This window comes from Camelus ferus, chromosome 10, assembly GCF_009834535.1.
Source record: "Camelus ferus isolate YT-003-E chromosome 10, BCGSAC_Cfer_1.0, whole genome shotgun sequence".
NCBI lineage: Eukaryota > Metazoa > Chordata > Mammalia > Artiodactyla > Camelidae > Camelus > Camelus ferus.
In genome coordinates this window covers 50,582,109-50,607,911 of record NC_045705.1, presented here as the reverse complement: position 1 = coordinate 50,607,911, position 25,803 = coordinate 50,582,109, and the positions used below count along the sequence as shown (strand labels likewise).

Below are 25,803 nucleotides of genomic sequence, written 5' to 3'. Positions count from 1 at the left end.
ACCCTCCCAGTCTTAGCATCTGAGTCAGTTTCACTTCCTCCTTCTCCCCCCTCACCCGAGTTTATAATCTCTTAGTCTCCACCACCCTCCTCTCCGTTCCTACCTAGCAGGACCTCTTCACCCAGCCTAAGGGGTCCCTGCCTCTGCTCTTTCCCCTTCCCTCTGTGTGTGTGGTTGGTGAACTCCATTTTGCTCAGGAACTCTCAGTGGTGTTTTGTTTTCACTGAGGTGGGGGTACCTGTGGGCAGAAAATGCGACATGTCCATCTCCTAATCCATTTCCCTGGTACCCAACATGATGCCTAAAAAAAGTGTTCCTTGAGTCTTTTCTGAATGAATGAATGAACAAATGAATGATAGATATCCTTGTCTCCTTGCTTCATGGGTAGGATCAGGTACTACAGGGAGCTAGGATGGTGGTTTCCAAATGCCTTATTTTCCTTTTAATAGCTTAAGCCATGTCCTCACCTACCCAACTGCTGCCCTCTACCCCAACCCCCACCCAGGAATTAAGCTGGGGTAGCACTTTGTTCTACCTGGAGGGTTACAGCCATGATGTGATACACCTGGATCTTGGAAGTCCCACCTTTCATATGTGGACTTCCTCAGCCAGCCTGAGGAATGATGCCACAGTCATGCTGCTGGTCCAGGCCTGCCTCCAGAGAGCAGGTACCCTCAGTGCCCAGGCATGCCTTCCTCTTGGTGGCAGAAAGAATTCCCAAGCAGCTCCCAGCAGGCTGTGAGGAGAGGCTTTCCAGAAACATGCCCTTAAAGATGCTCTGATAAAGAAAATATAACATGTTCTTTGGTGGGTTGTAGTCATGGGTGGGCAGGATGGTGTAAGATTGGCATCTCCCAATGTCTAGACACTGTGATCTATTCACAGTTCTGAAAACATTTTAATTACAAACCGTTTTATAGTGTAAGGTGACCTGCTTGGAAGTTATCAGGAGCTGCTGAGTAAGTTGCTTACCACTTTGTGGCAGCTGCAAGCGGAGTCAAAACTACATTGCACTAGTGAGAAGGGTTTCTTGGACCTGGAAAGGACTCACCTTTCTCCTATTATCTGTGAGGCCTTAAATCTCCTTTGCTGGGGAAGGTTTCTAAACATAAATACTCTGAGGTTTGTCTTCTGAGATGGTGATCCAATCTGGATATGAGACTTTGCTATACAGTCGTCTTCTGTGGGATGGGTACCGAATGTGTATATCCCACCCCCAGGAGATGGATCAAGGTGCAATTAACCAAACGGATTTTCCCTTGGGAAGTGTCAAGATTTGATCTCACTTCTGGCTTTGTCACATCTGAAGTTGTTGCTTCTATCTGAGCCTTGCTATTTCAATGGTAAATATGAGAAAAGCCCCATATATTATACATATTAGATAATAATATCTTCCCTTCACTTTGACAAGCCCAAAGGCACTGCACTGCCCATCAGCATTTCTAATCAGCCGCAGACAATCTGTGTACATACTAATTTGATATAATTCCAGGTAAACTTAAGCAAGAGTGGTGGTTAATAGGTTGGGTCCCAGATTTGGGCAGGTCTGGGTTTGAAATTTAGCTTTACCTCTTACCGGATGCATGTCTTTGAGCAATGGGACCTTAACTTCAGTGTCCTCAACAGAAATGGGAAGATAAAATAGTTTCTATCTCTTAAATTAGTTTCTGCCTCATTTAATAAGAATATATGTAAAGCCCCAAGACAATGTCTCAGTAAATAATGGCTATGACACTTAAGTCAGCCTCTGTGTGCATCCTGATTTGGGGTAAAGGCATGATCTGATTTTATGCATTTATTCACTTGGCAAATATTTCCTGGCACCTCCTATGAGGTTAGGGACTATTCTGGCCCCTGGGGGTACCGTGTGGGTAAGGGAGGCAGGGCCCCTGCTTTGGTGGAGCTTACATTCCAGAGGGAGAGACTCACAGTGAACCAGTTAATAAATAAAAAAAGCTTTAGGGTTGTGATAAGCACCGTGCAGAAAATAAAAAGGGAGATGCAATGGGAGTAGATGGGGTGGGGCAGGGGAGGTATCTCTGAGGAATGTGATGTTTGAACTAAGACCTGAATGCTGAAAAGGAACCTCAGCACAGGGATCTGGGGGAGGGCGTTCCAGACAGCAGGAGTGGCAAGGGGAACACATCTGATAATGGCCACTGGGCTCCCATGAATATCTTCTGGGCCCCTTAAGGGGAAGGCATCATGGGGAAGGAAGTGTCAGACAGGATACTATAAGCTAGCGGTTGGCAAAAACTCTAAAGTATTTGCTGTGTGGCACTTTACAGAAGTGCACTGACCCCTGACCTAATGTCCCTTTCAAGTTAGTGCATGGGCCTGTGAGCTCAAGGGGCAGAGGACAACTCGCTGGTGCAGGGGACCTTCTGGATGCCCAGGCTGCACTTAGGGTTCATCCATCTCCTGAAGATGCCCTCATAAGGGCAGTACGTCCACCCCAAGGAATGCTAGCTGTGCCCCACCTCTGAACTGGTAGGATCACAGCATCCATATCCCCAGATGGACTGGACTACAGCTCTTAGACATCCAAATGCTGATTTCATTTCTGGGATTCCTCCTCAGGAAGAAGGGAGGGTGGAGAGGAGCTGTCAGTCATCACTACTGTTTATTGACTGCTTATCCGGTGCTAGACTAGGCTCTTTCGTGACCAATTCTGCAGTTTACTAACTCCATCCCCATAACAACCCTAGCTGGTAGGAACTACCCTTATACCTGTTTATGGTTGAGCAAACTGAGGTCAAGAGAAATGAGTGTAATAAGCTTCTGTGCTCAAAGCCACACAGCTGGTTAGTGGCCTGCCTGCTTCAGGACCTGTGCCTTGCTTAGCCACTGTATGCGCTGTTTCTCGAGGGTATTTGACTGAGGGCTGATGAGACTTTACCTGTTTGCATGCCTGAGCTAAGCTATGCTTAGACCCCTAAGCTCTATTCATTCAGCACCTACCTATGGGGCTAGAGACCCTGTAAAAGGAGAATATGAAGGAGGCCAGTGCATCCTTACAGTATATTCTTAGGTGTATTCCTACCTGCCACCTCCTTCTTCGGGAATTCTCAGGGGCTCTGGGGGTCGGTTAGCTGGTCCAGACATGGCTGTGGAGTAGCAAGGACGGCCTTTGCCCCTTGGGCTTTCAGCCCAGCTCTGGGCTGGCTGCAGAAACAGCTGCTGGGCTCAGGTAAATAGTCTCTTCTTTGCTGACCTCAGAGCAATAGTAGTCGGTGAACGTGCAAGGAACGCCTGGCCTCTTCTCATCCAGATCCATTACCAGGCCCACAGTGGCCTTTCTGCAGAGGCCAGCCTGGGACAAGGCTGCTGCCCACGGGTAAGGTCAGCCTTGCCCATGGCCATGAGTGTTCATGGGGTAAGGGGGAGCCACTGGAGGAGTCTCACGAGGGAGAGAAAAGGGGCCAGAAAGGGAAAATGGGCTCTAACACTTGGGAGAAAGGTGACAGCATGGGCTATGCCAAAGAAAAAGCCAGATGCCAGAGTCTTAAGGATCTAGTAGTGACCCTTGGCTCTGTCTTAACTGCCATGTGATCTTAGGCAAATGTAACATGGCAGATCTGAGTTTATGCTCTGGAGCTAGAAGCCTGGGTCTGTATGCAAGTTCCTCCTTCCTAACTGTGATGTGACCTTGGACTCTCCACTTAACCCTATTCTGTGCCTTAGTTTCCTAACCTTGGGTTGCTGTGAAGTTTGAATGAGTTGAAACATCTGAAGCACTTAGATCAGTGCCTGCCACAGACTTAGACCTCCACAAATGCCAGCTCTATTAAGTCAAATAACCTCTGAGTCTCCATTTCTCAACCGTCTACTGGGAAAGCAATGCCACTTTCACAGTGGAAATGAGTTGGTTCACTTAAAGCATCTGCCGCAGGCCTGGCCTATGTAAGACACTCAGTAGATGCTTCTCCAGACCTCAAGTGGCCCCCAGTCTTGGCACCCGCTGAGTGGAAATGTTTGTCATCGGGCAGGTTGACAGCTGCTGGTCACAGGCCTGGCTGGGTTCTCTGGGCTGGGAAAGTGTAGGTGGGTGCACAGCCTGTGCTGTGCCTTTCTCATTGGATTAAGTTACCCCTGATGTTCACCCCTTCCAGAAGTCACAGTCCTGGGTGGGAAGGGGCAACCTGCTGTGGTTTTCCTCCTGGATCCTGCCACTACCTGCTGCTCTCACAGCCCCAACCCAGACTGGCCCCCAAGGGTGCTGGTCCACCCAAGGCCTGTCGAGTACTTTCACCTCTCTTTTTTCTAATCATCACTGAGCACTTAATCTGGGCCAGTCTAGTTGCTGGGGGTACAAAGGCAAGCCAGGCCTGCCTTTTTACTTTTGAGGAGGTCACAGGAGGTCAGATAGACAGACTTGAAAAAGAACGAAAATTCACAGAGAAGTGGAGCAATGGAAGGCTGTGGGGATTCCCTCTCCCTGACTACCTGCAATGGTCTCTGTGACACTGTGGCTAAAGGCGTGGTCCCTGGAGCCAGGCACCTGGATTTGAATCCTGGCTCCGCCTCTTGAAAGTTAAGGCTGTGAAATTGGCAGGATGAGTGTGGGTTGCTGTGAATAAAGGATTATGAGTGCTGGCTATTACCATTGTTATGTATAAAAGCAAAAGCTTACTAAGCAACTAAAAAGAAGGAGAGAAAAGTGATAAACATGAACCTGCGTATCTATTTCTGGAGGCTGGAGTGTTTGTGTATCTTAGCTCTACTTTTTACCCACATATGGATAACTAGCCTAACGTTTTTAGCTTTGAATACATCTAGACTCAGCCCATCTCAGAAGGCTCTTTCCCCTCTTCCTCCTAAAGGAATGTGAGATTCCTCCACACCCTTTTTTGGGGCCTTGGAAGGGCCTGTAGCTTCTGCTTTCCCAAAGGGAGAAAGGAAGGCAAGGTAGCTGGCTGATTGGCCCCAAGCCCGCCCCCTTGACTAGAAGCTCCTTGCTGATAACTATGTGCACTAATGTGCACTGGATGCCAGCACGAGTCCAGGGACAACAACTTACTAGGTCAACTGAATAAAGACCACTGATGGGGAGAAAACCAATGCTATGAGAAGCAACATGTATTGTAAATTGTTACATTAAGTGGTATTTTTAGATGGGCACATTTTTGTATGTAAATTTTACCTGAAAAAAAAACTTGAATAAATATTGAACTCTAATTAATGTATCCTGAAGTATTTGGGAAGAAATGTACAGATTCACCAAAAAATAAGATGCATTGATGAATGGGTAGAGAGGTGGATGGATGAATAGGTGTGAGATAAAGCAAGGAGAGTAAAATCTAATCATGGACTCTAGGTGGTGGGTATTTAGGTGTTCACTAAAATTGTTTCAACTTTTCTGTACATTTGAAAATGTATAGTGAAATGTTGTGAAAAATATTGCAAAGTTACTAGATTGAAAACAGGAAAAAAGAAGCCCATAATGGAAGAATATACAATTAGATGGCTGGAAATATTTACAAACATTTAAAATGTTGGAAAGGTGGATGTTAATATGAAGAAAGCTAAAACTAGTTCTGTGTATTTTCTGCAATATATTCCTTTTCTTGGTATTAGAAAAATAGCCATATATACATAAAAGCTTACTAAGCAACTAAAAAGAAAGAGAGAATGTGATAAACATGAACATGTATCTATTTCTGGAGGCTGGAGTGTTTGTGTATCTTAGAGGAATGTTCCAGGCAGAGGGCAAAGCAAGTAAAAAGGCCCTGTGCCCTGTATGTGCTTAGGGAGACCATTATGGCTGGAGTGCAGAGCGGGCAGGGGGAGTGGCAGGAGCTGAAGACAGAAGGGAAGTTGGAGGGCAAGGTCATGTAGGGTCTTGAGGCCATCATAAGATCTGGTTTTGAGTTCTGTTTGCCACAGGAAGATGTTAGAGGTTGTGAGCTGGGTGTGACCCAATCTGACTTTAGAAAGACCACTGTGGTTGTTGTTGGGGGATGGACTGTAAGGGGACAGGGGAGAAGCCGGAAGCCAAGCAGGAGCCCTGCTATCAGGGCAGGGGAGGGAGGATGGCATCTTGGATCAGGGTGGCAGCGTGGAGGAGGGGAGGCTGATCGGTACAGAATGTTTTCTGAAGGTAGAGTCAACAGGGTTTATTGGTGGATTGATTGTGAGGTAAGAGGAAAGGAATCTACGTTGACTCCAGACTTTTGGTCCAAGGAGCTGGAAAAGTGAGAAGTGGCTATTCATTTACGGAGATGGCAATGACTGGGAGAGGAGTGGAAGGGTGGTAGGTGGGGAACGACGTGTGATCAGAAGTTTGGTTGCAGGTCTGGCACCGCAACTGAGATGCTTATTAGAGCAGCTGGGAATGTCAGTAAGCCATTGGTTACCCGAGTCTGGGAGTTTCGGAGTTGGGGATCATTTTGAGCGTCATCAGCATGTAGATGATATTTAAAGCCATAGGAAGAGGATGTAAGATAAAGGTCAAGAAGGGAGGAGGACCCCAGGCACTCATAAATGCAGAGGTCAGGAAGACGAAGGGAACCAGCAGAGGTGCCTGAGCATCTGTGGTCAAGGCTGAAGGAGGGGATTCAAGAGAGTGAGTCTGTTTCAAATGCTGCAATGACTGGTTTCTCCACCTCTAGTTTCTTTCTCTCTTCTTACCGTCTTTTTTATTACTCTGGAACCAATTGTCCTAAACTAGCACTTTCATTCTACTCCAAACCCATAATAGCCCAAGGAGGGAAACCATCCAAACCCTTTGGTCTGACATCCCAGGCCCTCCACAATCTGGTTCCCCCTCCCTCCCCTTCCTCTGCCCCTTCCTACAGCACCACACTCACTTCCACTCAGCCTGGCCTCCCTACTCCCTCCAGACTGCCTCCCTCATTCTTGACCTGACATTTCTTGTGTCTCTCTGAATCGTCAGCCTCAGTCCTCCACTTATGGGCCATCTCCTGGAGGGACCCTTGCTTGACCAAATCTGTCTCTTCCACAAAAGTCTACAGTGGACAGAGGTGATCCCAAACAATTGAGCATTCCTGGTCTCTGTTTACCTTTCTCTCCAGTCCCCAGCTGGGCAGCCTCCTGAGTTTTGGGAACATGAGCCCTCTCTTGCATCCTCTACCATCCCACAGAGTGGTCTCAATGGTCTTAGATATCTTAGTTGAAGAGAGAACATGCTAATACTCTACCACATAACACCCAAGGAAACCTGGAAGAATTAATACAGGATTGTGATTTCAAGTAGAAACTGGGATCCGGGACTAGTTCTCATCCTAGTTCTGTGACCATGGTCAGGTCAGTTAACCTTCGTAAACTCCAGTTTTCTCATCAACAAATATGCCCAGTTCAAGGTTATTGTAGGAAAGAAATGAGGTGCATATGTTACAAAGTGCTTAGCACAGTTCTTGCACAATAAAAGCAAGCAGTAAGTGGGAGCTCTGGTTTTATTATTGCTATTATGAATGCTACCTTGACTATTGCTCTTCCCAGTAGGGGATGGACAGGCACCTGCAAAGGTGGGATGGAGCTGGCACTGTTGATGGCACACTTTGACATCTAAAGTGAAAGGAGTCATGGGCTCACTAGCTGCTGATCTCTTCCACTGCGCGGGGCTGGGGGCAGCTGTGTGCCTGGGCTTCAGGGAAATCATGCCTTAGATAGGAGGGAGGATGCATGAGGTATGAATAGCACCCAGAGTGGAAACACAACCTTGATGAATGTACTTAAAATTCCCAAACCAGGGGTCCAATATGAATGTAATTACAAGGCTGAGGGGCAGGATGTTTGCAAATGAAACTGTCCCTGAAAATCCAGACCCTGGTGGTCACTGGTTGCAGTTGCTCCTACCAGGGGGAAAGCACCAGCTCGGGCCAGAAGAGAAGGACAGAGAAGAATGGAATGTTTCTCAGAGGAATTTGTATTTTTTTTTTCTTTTTTTGAGAGCAGGCAGGAGAACAAGATATTTTTCTCCTTTTCCTTTCTGTAAACTTCGGTGGTTTTTAAGTGGTGTTAATTGTTACTCAGGAATAACTGGGTGTGACCGAGTTCCAGAAGAGTCAGACCAGGGCAGGGCAGGGCCGTGTCAAGTCAGATGAGGGTTTGCTCCTCACCCAGAGTGGCCCTTGAAGTCACCGTGAAGAAGCCAGTCTGGCCACCCCCTTCCAGGGACTTCTTCACCCACGGCTAGAACCATAGGTGGCTGCATCTCTCATGAGCCCCTCTTAGCACTGCAGCGCCAGGGCAGGCCCCTAGAATAGGATGTGGGAGGCATGTTAGATTCAATAACTCTGTGTCCTGCGATTCTGATCGAGCTGTTTTCACTTGTGGTAACCTAGTAACAGTCAGGGCCTTCCTGCCTGGGTTTAGATAAGCAGCCCGTCCTAAGAGCTGGTGAGGCTGGGAAGCCACACCAGGAAGCATGACAGCACGTCCTTGGAACCAGAGCGCTGCCTGGGGAGCTGGCCTGCAGGTCAGCACATCCGGAGGGCTGCTGCTACCAGGGAGACGGCACCACGCGTGACCTCGTGTCACTCAGCTCACTGCCAGGTCTCCAGAGGCACCGGAGAGGCCAACACTGTCCATGCCCAAAGCCCCGCTGCTGAGGCACTGGCCAGAGTGGCTTCCCGGGATTTGCATGGGCTCTAGCTCCATCCAGCCTGCAAATTTCCACCCCAGGGAAACACACGAAGCACGGCCCAGATGCGGATCAGGCCTTCCGCGCAGAGGCCCCGTGCACTCAGCTTGAATCCAGCTCTTCTATGCTCCAGGTGGGGAAGGAGCTGAAACTCTCCTTGCTTCATCCTGACCGCATGCCCTGCGGTCCAGCTTTGCTGTCCACAGACTTGGGACCCACACTGCCTGGGTTCGTGTCCAGACTTGACCACCTCCTTATTACGTGACCCACCTTGGAGCAATTTCTTGCCCTCTTTGACCTCCATTTTTTTAGCTCAAAAATGAGGGTAACAGTGGTACCTGGAGCAAGTTGCTTAACTTTTCGGTGCCTCCGTTTCCTCCTTTACAAAGTAGAGATGGTGATGACTGTTACCTCATAGGGCAGCTAGAAGGATGAAACACATGGTTAGGACAGTGGCTCGCAGGTAGAAAGTGCTGGGGGTGTTACAGTTTAGATCCTATAATCCTTCTTTTCAATGAGGTGCAGAGCCCAGGTGAGCCAGCTTGTGAGCAGCAGAACCAGTCTGCCTGCTGCCTCCCAGTGCTGGCTTTCTGCACCCCACCTCACTGGGCTGTCTGCGCACAAAGCTCCCAAGGAAATTGGAGGCAGAATTCAGAAGCGGAAATCAAGTCTCCAGACTGCTAACCCCTGACTTAGCCCCTGGTCCCCTCAGCGGCGGCTCCCTCTGGGGGCTGATCCCTTTAGCATTCTTGACACAGTCCCAGCACACCCTCCCACTTGTGGGTTGAAAGATGTGCCATGTCACCAAGAAATGGGTAGTGCTTGTGGGGCTCCTCCAGGGGGCAATGGGGTCCTGTGTGAGCTGGGGCTGCCCCAGCCCTGTACCTTGACAGTGGACAAGCCCCCTTTTTCCCTATTCCCACCGTTGATAAATAAAGAGCTGATTTTTCCATGTCTGTCTCCACAGACGTGGAGGCCTAAGCAATGCCAAGCTTATCTACACAATGGACTTCCTGCTGCTGTTGGATCTGCCTCACTCCCCACTGCATAATAAATTTATGTCGCCTGAGCACACAGATCTGCTGACGTCCATGATGCTGGTGGCCTTGGCAGACCCCAGCTCCCCCAGCCTGGGTGGGAAATGCAGACACAAACCCTGGCTGATGTGAACTCAACATCCCAGTTACAGACAAACAGCCAGAACTGGGTGGGCCACGAGGGTGTGGGAAGTTCCTTCATCCATCAACTGTTTATCGAGGCCTCCAGTGTGCCAGGCCTTATTCAGAACACGGGGGCAGCTTCTGAGGAGCACTTACAGTAGTCTGGGAATCAGATGCACATACTTGTAACACGTGGAGCTTAGTTCTGGGGTAGCACTAAGGACAGAGACTGTGGGAGGAATGTACAATCTAATTTGGGGCTCGGCCTCAGGGCTGAGTTTTAATGAAAAGTTTTCTTTCCTTGGCACTGAGTCCTCTACAGTAAAGCCCCACTAGGTCTGAGAATGGTGGAGAGTTCCTCTGGGTTGAGTTATCACAACGCTTTGCATCTGTGATTTGTTTGCACCATGCCCGACATCACCAGGGAAGCCCTCTTCTTGCCTGCTCCTCTGCCCAGGCGTATAGCAGCCGTGGTTTTCAGTTTCTTGTCAGAACTCCGAGTTCCCATGTGAATCATAACAAGTGTGTTCCTAGAGGAACTGGCTTGGCCCTGGCCAGCAAGCCTTCTCTCCTGTCTTGATAGCATCTGCACCGAATTCTCTCCCTTTATGTAATTAGGCCCTTTGGTATTTGCTTTGACTTTAGGATGCCGTATGCCTGGCGTCCCGGAAATTTCAGGCCCAAAGTGTGAGCTGGGGCCCAGGGTGGGAAAACTGAGCTTTCACTGGTACAGTTTTCAGATTTAGCTGGGAGGGTCAGAGACAGTACACTGGCTACTGTTTGCACAAAAAATGGACAGCAGCCCCCCAGCTGGTGGGAACGGGATCCCCAGCCTTGCCTTGGGAGCAGTGCTAGGTCAGGCCTGTGGATGGGAGGATGCAGGACGGCTTCCGTCCTTCCCTTTCTGCCCTTCTTCACCCCACATCCTCCCACCCCACTTCATGCCTGGCCCTGGAGTGACAGAACTCAGCAAACAGGAAAAGATGTGCTAACTGCAAAGAAATGCAGTGAATCCAGACTTAACCCCAAAGCCAACCTCAGTGTGTTGGGGTTTGGAGTCTTGCTTTGAAATGCCCGTCATAGTCTGGCTATGTCCAAGCTGGAGGAGCTGTGTAGTGTGTAAGATAGGGAAGGGAGCTGGGCTTTCGGGAGTTGGTTCTCTGCAGTCAGCTCCAACTGGAAAGGAGGCAGAAGGATTTGTATACCCACTCCCCGGCTCTGGAGTGAGCTGTATCTCAGCAGTGACTTCATTTCCCCTAATGGGGTTTCCACAAACTCTCTGAAAGGTTCCAGTGAGTAGGTCACACTGATTGTGGTGTGGGAGCTTCTGATACGCTTGCTTGCATTTCCCCTTTGGGAGTCTGGAGGCCCCAGATGAATGATAACTGAATGTTGGAGTATTTGCCAGGGGAAGGGGAATGCATTTTTTAAAGATAAGGTTTGATCCTGAGCAGAAGGAGCAGAAGGAACAGAAGGGATGTTTCCAGATGCCTGTGCAATATCCAGCAGCGAGGTGTGGGTGCAGCTCTCCTTCCCTGTGGCCTTGCTGGGGTGTCCCCAGTTAGTTAGACCCTCCCAGTTGAAGCCTCTTGAAGGTGCTTCAGGGGCTGCCAGGAAGTAGGGCAGGCTGCTGTGTGGGGGTGTCTCTGACTCTCTCAGCCAGGTCACTGCCATTTTCCTGTTTTTTGTTGGATTGGTGCTGCTCATCAGATTTGGTTTGAATGGAAGGGCTTTTGCCCAGTATAACTAGTTGGGTAGGTCATTATGCATCTTCCCTTCTTTCCTAAATGGCTATGGCTTCCTCAAGGAAGGACCCTTGTCTTGTTCAACATTGCAGTGTCCACTGAGACCTAGCATGGAACTTGAGCAGAATCCTGTTTTGTCACCTCTGCCCACCATGGCTCCAGTGACTATAGGACCACAGCCATATTCTTTGCTTGATATTTAAGGCTCTCAGCATCTAGTTCCAAAATAATCCTTATCTCTTTTCCCTCGTTTCACTTCCTTTCCCCAAAGTATCCTTCTTTCCATCCACCTTGAACTTCTTTCTCTTTGAATGGGCAATCTCTCCGCTTAAATGTTCTTTCTTTTTATTCCTGGCAAACCAGCAGCAGTACACTGTGGTGTGTTCTGGAGTAAGACCACCTGGGCTTGAATCCTAGTTCTGTTCTTTTCAGTCTTTGAAACCATGGGCCAGTTACTTAGCTGTTTTGTGCATCAGTTTTCCCATCTGTGAACTGGGGATAATAATAGTCCCTTCCTCTTGGATTTCTTGTGAGGATTAAGAGCTAAAACACATAAAGCAGTGACTGGCACATCAAAAGTGCTCAACAAATGTAGGCTGTGATGATGGTGATAGTGATGGTGATGATGATGGTGGTGGTGATGGCGGTGGTGATGATGATGATGATAGTTTTTAAAGACCTTCTCTGCAAAGGCTTTTCCAGTTTACTAAGTTGGATTAGATTTCTTCTTCTGGGCTCCAAATAGAACTAAGCACATAGGATTCTAGTTATTTATTTCACAGTTCTGAATTTACCACTAGACTGAATTTCTAGAAGACAAGGACAAGGTCTCAGCAATAAAAATTACGACAGCAACACTAATGAGTGCCAAACTTGGTACCATACATCTTTTTTCTCATGCAAATATTTTATTAAGATATAATTCACGTACCATGCTATTTATCCTTTTAAAGTATACAATTCAATGATGTTAGTATAGTCACAAAGTTTTGCAGCACCACCACCAATTCTAGAACATTTTATCCCCATAAAAAGAAACCCCATACCTATTAGCAGTCACTCTCCAATCCCCTTCCCCCATTCCCTTGTGACAACAAATCTGCTTTCTATCTCAATGGATTTGCCAGTTCTGGAAAATTTCATATAAATGTAATTATACAACATGTGTCCTTTTGTGTCTGGTTTCTTTCACTTAGCATAATGTTTTTGCAGTTTATCCTTATATCAACCCTTCATTCCTTTTTTATAGCTGAATAATATTCCATTGTGTATATGACACATTTTGTTTATTCATCAGTTAATGGACTTGGGTTATTTCTGTTTTTTGGCTATTATGAAAAATGCTGCCATGAACATTTGTGTTCACATTTTTGAGTGGACATGTTTTTATTTCTCTAGGGTGTATAATTGCTGGCTCATATGGTAACTGTATGTTTAACTTTTTGAGGAACTGCCAAACTTTTCCAAAGCATCTACACCATGTTACGTTCCTACCAGCAATGACTGAGGGATCCAGTTTCTCCACATCCTCACCAACACTTGTTTTTGTCTGTCTTTTTGATTGTAGTCGTCCTAGTGGATATGAAGAGATATCTCCTAGTGGGTATGAAGAGATATCTCACTGTGAGTTTGATTTGTATCTCTTTGATGGCTAATGATGTTGAGCATCTTTTCATGTGCTTATTGGCCATTTGTATGTCTTCTTTGAAGAAATGTCTGTTCAGATCACATGCCCATTCTTTACTTGGGTTAGTTGTCTTTTTATTGTTGAGTTGAAAAATTCTTGATACATTGAGGAGACTAGTTTTTTATCAGATATATGATTTGCAAATATTTTCTCCTATCTGTGGGTTGCCTTTTTCTTGATAGTGGCCTTTGAAGTGTAAAAAGTTTTTAATTTTGATGAAGTCCAGTTTATCTCTTTTGTTGCTTGTATGTTTGATGTCCTATCTAAGAAACCATTGACTAGTCCAGAACACAAAGATACACCAAAACCTTTTTAAAAGCAATCTTATTTCAATAACTATGAAGAAAGAGTAGTAGACCCATTTCACAGATGAGGAAACTAAGAGTTTGAATGCCAGAGCTTTGATTTAAGCCAGTTCAGTCAGACTCTGAACCTCATGTGTATCTTATTGTGCCTTCCCCAAGTCCTCTTACCTCCTAGTCCCTCACAGGGTTTGACACAGTGCCTGGTGCTTGGTAGGCCCACAAATAATGTACATTGGCTGGATGAATGGCAGGTCTTAGCAGGTGATTGGTTTGCACTTGATGGTTGATTTGAGTGGATGGGGGTTTGCTCCCCAGTTATGCTGCCAACTGGGAGTTTCTCTCTCCAAGGTAGAATTCACTGAGTGTCTCTCTCTTCTCTCACCTCCACAGTGTCTCATCATTGGGGGAGGACCATGTGGTTTGCGCACTGCCATTGAACTTGCCTACCTAGGGGCCAAAGTGGTCGTGGTGGAGAAGAGGGACACCTTCTCCCGAAACAACGTGCTGCACCTCTGGCCTTTCACAATCCATGACCTGCGAGGCCTGGGAGCCAAGAAGTTCTACGGGAAGTTCTGTGCTGGCTCCATCGACCACATCAGTGAGTAGCGCCAGTAGGGGCTGGCACCTCATGCTGGGAGGGGGCTGACCCTGGGTGGGGGGCATATCTCTACATTGAGGAGCCCCAGAATGGTCCATCTTACAAGTTCCTGGGGGCTCCACACATCCAGCTGGCAGACATTTGGTGCCAGACCCTGTGCTGTGCCCCACTAGGCTGGAAGCACAGTGAGGCCAGGGATCATGGTGTGTTTTATTCACCAGAGTATCTCCAGGGAGTAAGAGAGTGCTTGACACATAGTGGATGCTCAATAGACTTCTGCTGAATGAATGAATGAAATATGGAAAATAGAGGGGAGAGGTAAGTAACACATCTGCACTGTCAGAGAACTCAACTGAGGTTTTGTCAATAATAAAACGTGGTTTAATAGAGCAGTCAGACTTGCCAGGGGAGCTTAGAAGGGGGAGCCACATAAAACCATTCAATGTTGAGTGCCTCTTAGGCAAAGGAGTTTGGACATCGTATTACCTGTTCTGGGCAATCATGGCAGGTTTCAGAACAGAGGAATAACACAGATCCTACACCAAGTTTCCTTGAGCTCTAAAAAGAGGCCATTATGATGGGTGTTTACCCAGAAAAGGAGGGGAATTGAGAATGTGGATTTCAGGTCCTAGACTATCCCTGGATGCTTAAGGAGGACCAGGTGAGCATCAATGCCTCCTCCTGGGTCTCTCAAGGCAGGATCTGTGCAGATGCAGACAGGATTTGGAAGAGCAGCCTCTCTCCTCAGTGCTTTGCAGGGAGGAGGTCTTCAGCCATTTTATATGTAACAGTCATGACCCATAAAAGTCAGGGAAGTTAATACTTTGTGGGGGAGTTCAAGGTTTGAACAGATTTGGATCTAAAATCTGTCTTGTCCATTCTCTGTGTGACAGGTCAAATTCCTTACCTTCCTCAAGCCTCAATTTTGTTTCCCATAAATGTGATTGATGCCTGCCTACCAGGAGGGCTGCGATGATTAAATGAGGTCAAGTGTGAAACGTGGTTATAGTGGGTGACTCAGGAAACGCTTTGCATCCAGTTGTGTCCAGTGAGCAAGCAGCAGCCAGGGTCCCCAACTCAGAGTTCAGAGCTGCGGTCTCTTAACCAGTGAGTGGAAGGTGAACTCTAAGAGCCATGTTCTTATGAGGACAGGAACTGATGGGAAAAGGGTATGAGGTTGGTGAGGGAAAGACTGGAGAGTATTAGCAGCCACACAGGGTGTAATTTAGTCAGATACAGGAGAACTTAACAGCAGTGGCCCAGAGTTTATCCCTGCACTGGGATGAGAAAATTCTAAGAGTCCATTGGAAAGAAATTTGGATTTGCCCAGAAAGCTGCAGTGTCAGCTTTCCAGATATTCTTTACCACCACGGAAGAAAGTATGTTGGTTTCACCCATTTAGAATGACAACGTAAGCACCACTTTTCCCTCCAGCCTTCCTGAGACTCAGAGCTGGGCACCAGCAGCCTCCAGAGGGCCCCAGGGCTGTCAGGCTGCCCTCCTGGTCGGGAGCCCCTCGCTGCCCCATTGATGGGGCTCCCACTTAACCCCTAGTCCTTGAAAATAGCCCCATGTGTGGAAACACTGGCAGGACTCTGGAACTGAGGATCAAACCTTTAGAGAGATCAACGTCAAGGGCAGCTCCAACACCTGTGAGAAGGGAGGCGGGAAGAACTGAGTACCTGCTGTGTGCCCAAACCAGACAGACTAGGAACCTTGAGACTGTGAGGAGAGGCCAGGCGTCTGCCAAGGCTTGTTTCCACGCAGGAGGTGGGTTGGATTCTTTTCTGCAGCCCCAGCTGTGACCTGGTCCTCAGCATTGCTCAGCAATTCTCAGTTCATCCTGTGTCAGCATCCTCCTCCAGTTCCCACTGTGGCTGATCCACGCCTCCACCACAGCTGCCTCCTTCTGAGCAGATGGCCTCCCTCAGTGCTCTGGGGAAGAGGAGCCACTGGTAGGCCCTCCCCTTCCAGCACCTCTCCTTCCTCCTGCACTCGCCTCTCCCCAAGTACTCCTTCCTTCCTCCCAACCCACTGTCAGAGGGAGGCAGAGCTGGCCACTTCCTCTCCAGTTCTGGTCCCTCTTGGTTTCCTTCCCTCCTTTTTACCTGCCCCAACCCCTCCAGTCCTCTGATCTTGCCCATTACTTTTCTTTACGTCAAAGTATTTATTCTAGAAAGAGGCAACATAGATTTTGCCTGTGCTTCTCACTCATCCCAGCTTCCACTGTGGTCTGATTTCTCCCCCACCGCTGGGCTAGAGATTCTCTCCAGAAGCTTCCTAACCCTCCAGTGCCCTGGCCCCTTGCAGCCTTCATATTCTCAATCTCCGCATGGGATCTGGTATGCTTGGTCCCTCCCCTCTTGGCTTTCAGACTGCAGCCCAGACCCCGCTGCCCCCAACCATCAGGCCCTGCCCCATTCCGTTTACTCACGTTTCCTCCATTGGTGTTTTTCGTATCTCCTGGGCCTACCATGGCACCTGGCACAGTGTAGATGTTCAGTAAATGTTAAATGAGCAAAACCCACAGACTACAGAGGACTCACAGAACATTTGAAACGTCGTGCTCTGCAGAAATATATTTGAAGGCATACCCTTTTGTGCTCAATGGCAGGGAATGAAATAGAGAAACAAGGGGACACTCACTGGGGCAGTTTAGGAGAGGGGCTAGGAGGTGGGAAACCACCAGCCCAGCTTTATGGGGAGGATTCCCCACCCCACCCTTACCCTGGATGGCTGAGAGTTCAGGCAGAGCCCCCCTCAGGGTGAGCCATTTGATCTCTGACTTTGCCCACTGGCCCTTTCCTCTCTCTCTGCTTACTTTTCTTTCTATCTTTATCTTATCAAACCCACAACCCAGCTCTGGAAGGAGGCAGGAAAGAGAGAGCCACCATCATTATAGCATGATCTGACAGCTAGAGCCTAGTCTTGGAATCAGATGGGTCTGGGTCCACATTCTAGTTTTGCTACTGTGTGAGCCTGAACAAGTCACTTAGCCTTGTTGAGCCTCAACTTCTCATTTCTAAAATGAGAATAGTTATCCCCAAAGGCCCCTGTAAGGGTTGAATGAGAGAATACAGAGCGCTTGGCACAGAACTGGTGCTCAGTAATGATCGTTATCTGTACAGGCATACCTTAGAGAAATTGCCGGTTCGGTTCCAGACCACTGCAATAAAGTGAATATCACAGTAAAGCGAGTTATATGAATTACAGTGCATATAAAAGTGATGTTTACACTATACTGTAGTCTATTCAGTGTATATGTATAATAATGTCTAAAAAGTACATTCCTTAACTTAAAGGAATTAAAATTTAAATTTTTTAAATTTATCACTAAAAAATGCTAACATAACCTGAGCCTTTAGTGAGTTGTAATATTTTTGTAATGGTAACATCAAAAATCATTAATCACAGATCACTATAACAAGTATAATGAAAAAGTTTGTATTATTGCTAGAATTACCACAACATGATACAGACACAAAATGAGTAAATGCTGTCAGGAAAAAAATGGCACCAGTAGACTTGCTTGATGCAGAGTTACCACAAATCTTCGATTTGTAAAAAATGCACTATCTGAGAGGCACAATAAAGCAAAACACAGTAAAACGAGGTATGCTTGTGTATTGCTATGCTCAGAGATCATTGAGCAGTGATTATATAGTATTCTGTATACAGGAGGCACTCAGACATTGCTGCTGACAGTTTGTCTCTTCCCCCTTCCCTTCTAACAGGTATTCGTCAGTTGCAGCTCATCCTATTCAAGGTGGCCTTGATATTGGGGGTTGAAATCCATGTGAATGTGGAGTTTGTGAAGGTTCTAGAGCCTCCTGAAGATCAAGAAAATCAAAGTACAGTATAATTTTCCTTTTGGTCTAGAAGTCAGATATTGCAAAATGGAAGTCACACTGCAGCTCCCAGAGAATGTTTCTATAAGAATAATTCTTACTGGGAGCTGTGACATAATTCCATCAGAGGCTATTTTAACTTTTTGGACCATTGCTGTCAGATACTTTGGGTTTGCTCTTCAGCTCTCAGGGGATTAATTAAGCCATTAAACCTGTAATTTGGTTACCCAGTCATTAGGAGGCAGTACTTTGACAAGTGAAGTCTAGGTAGTAAGTAGGAGAGAAGGCATAGAGTTGATTGTCTGATAAAGTTTATTCATGTGCTCTTCAAGCTGTGTACATACATAAATATGTAGATACACTTGTACCCATATGATATCTTAAAATCCAGTAAAGAAAGGGAAGTTTCTAGAGCATATATGAAATAAGTGTTCAAAATATTATTTGGTATAGAATATTTTTAAGCTTCATTGAAAAATAATTTACAAACCATAAAGTTCATCCATTGTAGGTATGTCTTATTTAGTAATTTTTCTCTTGTTCCTTTTAGGATATTTGTATAAATTCTGTTCTTTTATATACACTGGTCAGAGAGTTTGTTCCTTTATCTTACTTATTACCAGACTCTTCTGCTGCTGGGCAGGGCTTTCAGTTTTTGGTCGAACTTAGCGTCAGAGACCTCATAGTTTCACACGGAGGTTACAACTCCAGTTTCTCCAGTCCTCTGCCCAGAATGTCGAGCATTGAGGGGTGGTGCTAGTTGGCTTTTGTGGCAGGACAGCATCTGTAATTTAACTTTGAGACCTGCATGCTCTTAACCTTTCTCAGACCCCTAGTGGATGTTAAGTCTTAGCTGTAGGTAACCAGCAAGGATTCACCTGAAAGAGGTTTCATGAGTGATTGTGTATTGCCCAACAGAATCAGTTAAGTGTGATAACTGGTTTCATTGCACCATGCACATCCTTTTGGGTCTGTTTAGCAATGGGAGGGCGGTGAGGAACATGGGGGATACGAAGAAAACACAGTGGAATCTGTTGAGATAAATAAGGTGCAGGTGAGACTTCATGTTGAGATTCGTTGCAGATAGACTCCCAGCCTTTAAAGAAATAAGTAAAACCAGGCATGGAATTGGCACTGCTGGTTTACCTTGTTCTGGATTGAACAGAAACTAAAGCCAGAAGGACTGCAGATTCAAGTGTGAATCCAAGCGGTTTGGGTCTTTCCACTGGAGGTTCTGTCTGGGGTGCCTAAACCTGGTGACATTTTCCCTTCCTCACGGTCAACACAGAGAGGGTGTAATCACTCCCTCCTCCCATCTCTCACTGCCAACTCATCTCATTTTTCTGTCCTGGCAGAAATTGGCTGGCGGGCAGAATTTCTTCCTGCAGACCACTTCCTGTCGGAGTTTGAGTTTGATGTTATCATTGGTGCCGATGGCCGCAGGAACATGCTGGAAGGTGAAGACTCTTCTTCTTGGGGCTGAGGATGGGGGTCAGGGGTAGGAGGGGGTGTATCGGGAAGGAGGTGGAGAAAAGGCCAAATGGCAGATGCCAAAGCTGAAGGGGGTGGGTCTTGATACAAAGGCAGACCACCCTGCTGTGCCTGAGGCTGAGTGTTTAGAGAACAGCTATTGAATTCTCCCTGAACCTTGGTTTTCCCAACTGTCAGTGTGGATAATAGAACTTCTTGGAGCATCGCTGTAAGGGCTGGGAGGGGACTCATATGTAAAATGCCATGGAAATGAAAAAAAAAAAAAATCAAGGTACATTTATTGAGCACCTGCCAGTGTACAAGCCATGGTGCTAAGCACTTTCATACTTCGTCCAACTAAGGGAACCATTTTTATACTATTGATGGTTTACCATGAAGTATAATAGTCCAGAAGGAGGACTCCATCTCTTCTCATAACTTTCAAGCACACTGACTAGGCAGTAAAGTCGGTTTTTCCCAACCTGTCAAGGTACAAAACCATGCTTCTCTGAATTCTAAATTTAGAAGCGTTAACATGTTTTTCAGGGAAGAATCTCATCAGATTGAGAGAGGAACCCTGTTGCCAGGAAATGCTTTATCACTTCCACCCCAGCCCCACGGTTAATTGGTGCAAAGGTTATACTGATTTGGACTAACTGTACTAATTTGAGACCATGGGTTGTGGGCAGAGTGGTCCCACGTGGCATCTCTTGGGCTGGGGATAGGTCTGCTTTTCAAGCTTGCCCTGCTCAAGGGCTGCAGGCCACAGATGCCTGCCTGGGAGGGCACCTTCTCTGAGGACAGAGCACCCTCCCTGAACTAGGACTGATCTTAGAGAACTCAGGATGTGTGGTCCCCCAAGCTCGGGCCCTTCCCACTGGCTGTGCACCCGGTGTTCCTTTCCCCTCTTGCCTTACACACCCACTCCCCGCCCCCAGCAATCAATAACCAATATTGAACAGAGAAGTTTTAAGCTGCCAACCTGAATGTTATTGTTAGAGTTTATAAGGCCATTCTGATGGTTTGAGAAAACAGTAAGTCTGGATATAAAAATCCAGGACCATGTTTAACCTGAGGGTGGTTTGGCATTTTGTGAACATGAAAAGCGGGTCAGGAAGGAGGAGAATGATTTGAGCAATTTAGGACCACGGAAGCATATTGCCAAAATATCCCTGATGAGCCCAATAACCCAGAGACAAGATCTTGGGGCTTAGAAGAAAAGAGGCAGCTTTATTGCTTTGCCAGGCAAAGAGGACTCACAGCAGGCTAGTACCTTCAAGCTGTGAACCCACCTTGGGGATGGGGCAGGGTGATTATATAGCCATAGCTCAAACAACAAAGCATTGATAACAATCAACAGATTTATTTTCTTCTCATAAGACTCAGAGGGGCATCATGATGTCTCCAGATGACCAAGGCTATAGAGGCTAGTGGCTGTCACTCTTTTCATCTCTTTATCTTATAAGCACCCAAGGTGTGGTCTTCTTGGTACTGCAGGCTATTTTTTGTAAGGTCACAGTCCTGTGACCTTCTCCTTGGAGAAGGACTCGGAGACCAAGCATGATTATTACTTTCGATTACTGGAATAAAGTAGAAACGGTAAGATCAATAGCTTTAGTTGTAACAGTGGGCCTGGAGCTGTGGGTAGTAACGGTTGGTCAGGTTTGTTGATTGTTCTAAGGGAAAGCATAAAGAATAAAGAATTAAAGAATAAGCAATCTGTTAGCCTAAGTGTGGCCATTTTATTAATTCTCCTTCAAGCAGACTAGAGCCAGGTTCTCAATCGGCATGACTGGCATCTGGGGCCAGATAATTCTGTGCCTCAGGGGCTGTCCTGTGCACTGCAGGGTGCTTCGCGGCCTCCCTGGCTTCCACCCACTAGACATGAGCAGCACCCCTAGCTGTGGCAACCAGAAACATCTCCGCACTTGGCCAAATGCCCCTGGCGGGGCAACTCACCCCCATTAAGAAATACTAGAGACTGATGGCCATTTTTGACCATTTCCACAAAGGTCTAATGTAGAACTAAAATGAGGGAGTATTGAATGGAAACCCAAGATTTTTAGTTAAACAGATATTTGACAACTTTGCCAAATCACTATAAGGCTTGAGCATGTGGTAAGAGAATGTGAGGGGAATTCCCACAGGTGCTGACGACCATGGTTAAGTCTGCTAGCAAGACAAATGCCTTGAGTTAAGCAAAATAAACAGCAGTATCTGGGGCTGGGGGAAATTCAGGGCTGTAGGAAGACCTGATAAAAAGAAATGGGATTAGGAGGAGGTGGTCTGTTGAAATAGGACCACCTGCTTGTGATTCTCTGTAATCACCTGTGATATTCATTTATTAAAAAGGGATACTGCGATATTGATTTATTATAAAAATTTATTATATTTGGTCTTTGTTCCCCTTTTTGGCACAGGGTTCCCCAAACCCTTGGAATTTCCTGAGCGATGAGAGCAATATGAGCATCTTTTGTTATGACATTTGGCCTCTTGTCTGTGCTTCTTGAAATTCAGATTCAGAGCCATAAAGGTGAAATGAGTGTCTTGTTATTCATAACAAGCTTCTTTGCTGCTTCTGAGTTCATGTTAATGAAGTGGCTTTGGGAAAGCACCTACGGGTGGGAGGAGACTGGTTGCCAGGGGAAGCAAGCCTGTGATTAAAGGGCTGGAAATTCCAGCGCCACCCTCTGACCTCCTGGGAGGGGAGAGGGGCTGGAGATTGAGTTCGGTCACCAATGGTGAGTGATTTAATGAATCATACCTCTGTAATGACGCCTCCGTAAAAACGCAAAGGAGAGGGATTGGAGAGCTTCCGGGTTGGTGAAAATGTGGAGATTTGGGAAGGTAGCACAGTTGGAGAGGGCACGAAAGCTCCAGGCCCCTCCCCCACACCTTGCCCTAAGCATCTCTTCCCTCTGACTACTCCCACGTTATTTAGTAAGATGTTTCTGAGTTCTGCGAGCCACTCTAGAAAATGAATCGAACCCAAGGAGTGGGTCCTTGAACCTCCAGTCTCTCTAGCCGGTCCATCAGCAGCACAGGTGACAACATGGGCTTACGATTGGCATCTGAGTGGAGGGCAGTCTGGTGGGACTGAGCCCTTAACAACTGTGGGATCCAATGTTCCCTCCGGGTAGATGAGTGAAAACTGAGTTGAATTCTGGGGTCCTGGAATTGCTGTTGGTGTGGGTGGGGAAAAAAAAACCCCAACATTGTATTTGGGTGCATAATTCTTACTGCCATTTAAAAGTGATTTCAATGTAAACCACTGAAAACTATAAGAACCCTGAGGAATCATTGAACTAAATTAACTGCAAGTTAGAATTCCAGCTATTCATTATACATTTACCGTGTCCTTAGTACCAATCACTGTGGACTGGAAGCAGAAAGAAAATTTGTTAAAATCCCTGTTCCTCGGGATTTCGATCTCATAATCCTACTTTTCAGAGGAAAAAAATCATGAAAAATTGTGTAAGTTTCAAGGGCATGTGTGTCTTCCATGAGGCTACCTAGTGGCAATGCCTCACACATCTTTTAAAAGATGAGTCCTGTGATTGCCTGTTGGAGAAGCACATTTAGCCTTTTGTTTGTGGAAGCCTAACCAGGACAATTGGTCCTACAGATTTTAGAAAAGGAAAAAGTCCCACTGACTTAGAAGTGCCTCTGACTCCTCAAGTACAAGCCTCAGTGTTTCTGCCAGCCTCTGTTCGCTAGAGATCCAACATGCTGCTTTCAGTGGCCTGTGGGCCATCTGAGAATAGCTTCCTCAGTAATCTTTTTCAGTTTTCACACCAAATCCAGAAGAAAGACCCACTTTTCCCCCCTCTCCCTCATGCAGGGTTCAGAAGAAAAGAATTCCGTGGGAAGCTGGCTATTGCGATCACCGCCAACTTCATAAACAGAAACAGTACAGCTGAGGCCAAGGTGGAAGAGATTAGTGGTGTGGCTTTCATCTTCAATCAGAAGTTTTTTCAGGACCTTAAAGAAGAAACAGGTGGGACCTTCACCTTTCTCCAAACCAGGCTATTGTCCATGCTTCTCTAAAGTGTACCGGGGGAGGGGGGCAGGGCTGGCTTCCCCAGCTCTTGGGGTTGGGAGACGCACTGTGATAAAGTGGAAGCAGAGATTTCTCTTTAGGTTAATGATGGGCAGGATTTCTTCAAGGACAAGAGGGATTCTGGAGGAAAAGTTCTAGATGCTGTACATGAAACTAGATAAGCGTTTATCATCAGGAGACATCTGCTGAGGGCCCATTGTATGCTAGTACTCAATATTGTGGGATACAAAGTCGAGGCTGACACAGTGCCCTTCCAATAGTGGCTCCTTGTCCAGGGAGGGACACCCACATAAACCATCCTAATGCAGGCCGGTTGGTCTATGCCCAAGGTCAGTGTGAGGTTCAGGGAGTGCTCTGGGAGGGAGCCAGTGATTTCTAGGTGGTCCCTGAAGAAGCATTGGTGTTTTATCAGTGTGCCAGCTGCCCTCCCCTAAGGGATGTACAGGAATGCCAGGGGAACATGACACTCACCCAGGGGCATCAGCTGTCCCCCACCCGTGGGCCTTGAAGAGAGAAGGGGTTCATTCCTTTACTTGACAAACATTTATTGAACACCTACTATGTGCCAAATGTTGTTTGAGGGCGTAAGATACAGCAGTGGGCAAAACAAACCCCTTCTCTGAGCTTATTTTCTGTTGGTGGGAGGGAGACCCATCAATAATCAAATAACCAACATGTCAGGTGGTCTATAAGGATAGTGGAGAAAAAATTAAAGCAGGGTGAGGGGGGAGAAGGATGAAGCTCCTGCTCCGAGTTAAGTACATTTCAGATTTTTTTTCCTCTTTCTTTTTAACCTGGTGTTAAAATATATGTTTCTCCTTGAAAAGACAGTGTAACAGTGTTAAATACAATTTTTATACTAGAGGTAAGTTAGTAGCACCCAGCACCACCTAACCACAGGAATAGTCCTCATCTTCACGTAGTCCTTTTTGGTAATTTTCCACTTGCATCCTTACTTTTTACATGGCTAGAGCTTTCATCATAGGGGCAGTACTCTGTTATTCTGCCTTTCTCATTGAGCATCACACGATAAATATTGTCCATACTGCCTAGTCCTCCTGGGGGTCAGGTTTGGCAGAATAGCTCATGAGGTGGATGTATTGTTGCTGCTGAAGCATTGGAGCCAGGGGTTGGCAAACCATGACCTGCTATGTGCTTTTTGTGTTGCCTTCAAGGTAAGATGTTAACAATGGTTTGAGGTTTTTTTGTTTGTTTTGTTGTTGTTGTTGTTGTTGTTGTTGTTGTTGTTGTTTTATGGAGGTACTGGGGATAGAACCCAGGACCTTGTGCATACTAAGCATGTGCTCGACTACTGAGCTATACCCTCCCCCAAGCTAAGAATAGTTTTAATATTTTGGAACGGCTGCAGAAAAATCAGAAGAAGAAATTTTTGTGACAAATTGAAAATTCTATGAAATTCACATTCCAATGTCTATAAGTAAAGGTTGCTTGGGAGACAGCCATACTGGTCTGTTTACCTCGCTGCCTGTGGCTGCCCCACCATGAATGCTTGTGACACAGAGCGGATGGCTCACAAATCCCAAAATATTCATTCTGTGACCGTTTACAGAAAAAGTTTGTGGCCCTCTGATTTAAACTTTTCAGTTATTTACTGTTACTGATAAAACTGCTTCTGTTGGATTATTTCTGTAAGATAGTTTTTGAAGATTAGTTGCTGAGCCAGACTCTGCCTCTGACGCCACAGCGATGTGTCCACTGCATGACCCTCTGAGTGTCACCACAGTGGCATTATTATTTGTATATATGAAGTATTTCCTTCCTGCATATTATGTCCTTTTGAATGATTTAGGAATTCTCCAACCCTCCGAACCCCTCAAAAGCCAAAAAACTAAACACTTAAGTAAACCACCAAATGTAAATTATGACAGGACGTTTAATGTGTTTTTCCAGATGTTTCAATGAGCTTCCTTTACACTTTGCTGTGATGGTCACCTTTGGCCATTGTTTGACAACAGTGCCCCTCACAGAGTGACAGTGAGGAATTTCCTCGGATCCTCTGGGGAGGCCCTCTTCATTGATGGCTATTTCCTATTTAACAGTAATAAAGGAGTTTCCATGGTTACCCTGCTCCACACTGTGATAACTGCTGATAAGTTGCCTTGCATCTGTTCCTTTCTCTCCCCTCAAAGAAGCAAAGTCAGGGGTTCTCAAAGTTAAGCATGAATCAGAATCACCTGTAAGACCTGTTCAAGCTGACCGGGCCCCCAGAGTTTCCCATTCAGTAGGTCTGGGGTTGAGCCACAGTCATTTGCGTTTCTCATAAGTTCTCAGGGGATGCTGCTGCAGCTGGCTGGGGATCCCACT

General features: G+C 46.5%; 1 protein-coding gene across 1 annotated transcript in view; it reads left to right on the top strand.

Moving 5' to 3' along the window:
* The window catches only part of LOC102507940 (F-actin-monooxygenase MICAL2), a 213,580-nt gene that overhangs the window by 67,418 nt on the left and 120,359 nt on the right, over nucleotides 1–25,803 (top strand). Inside the window, 4 exon segments of the mRNA XM_032488994.1 lie at nucleotides 13,893–14,100; nucleotides 17,835–17,951; nucleotides 19,304–19,405; nucleotides 23,260–23,415. Of these exon segments, the coding sequence (XP_032344885.1) occupies nucleotides 13,893–14,100; nucleotides 17,835–17,951; nucleotides 19,304–19,405; nucleotides 23,260–23,415 (583 nt within the window).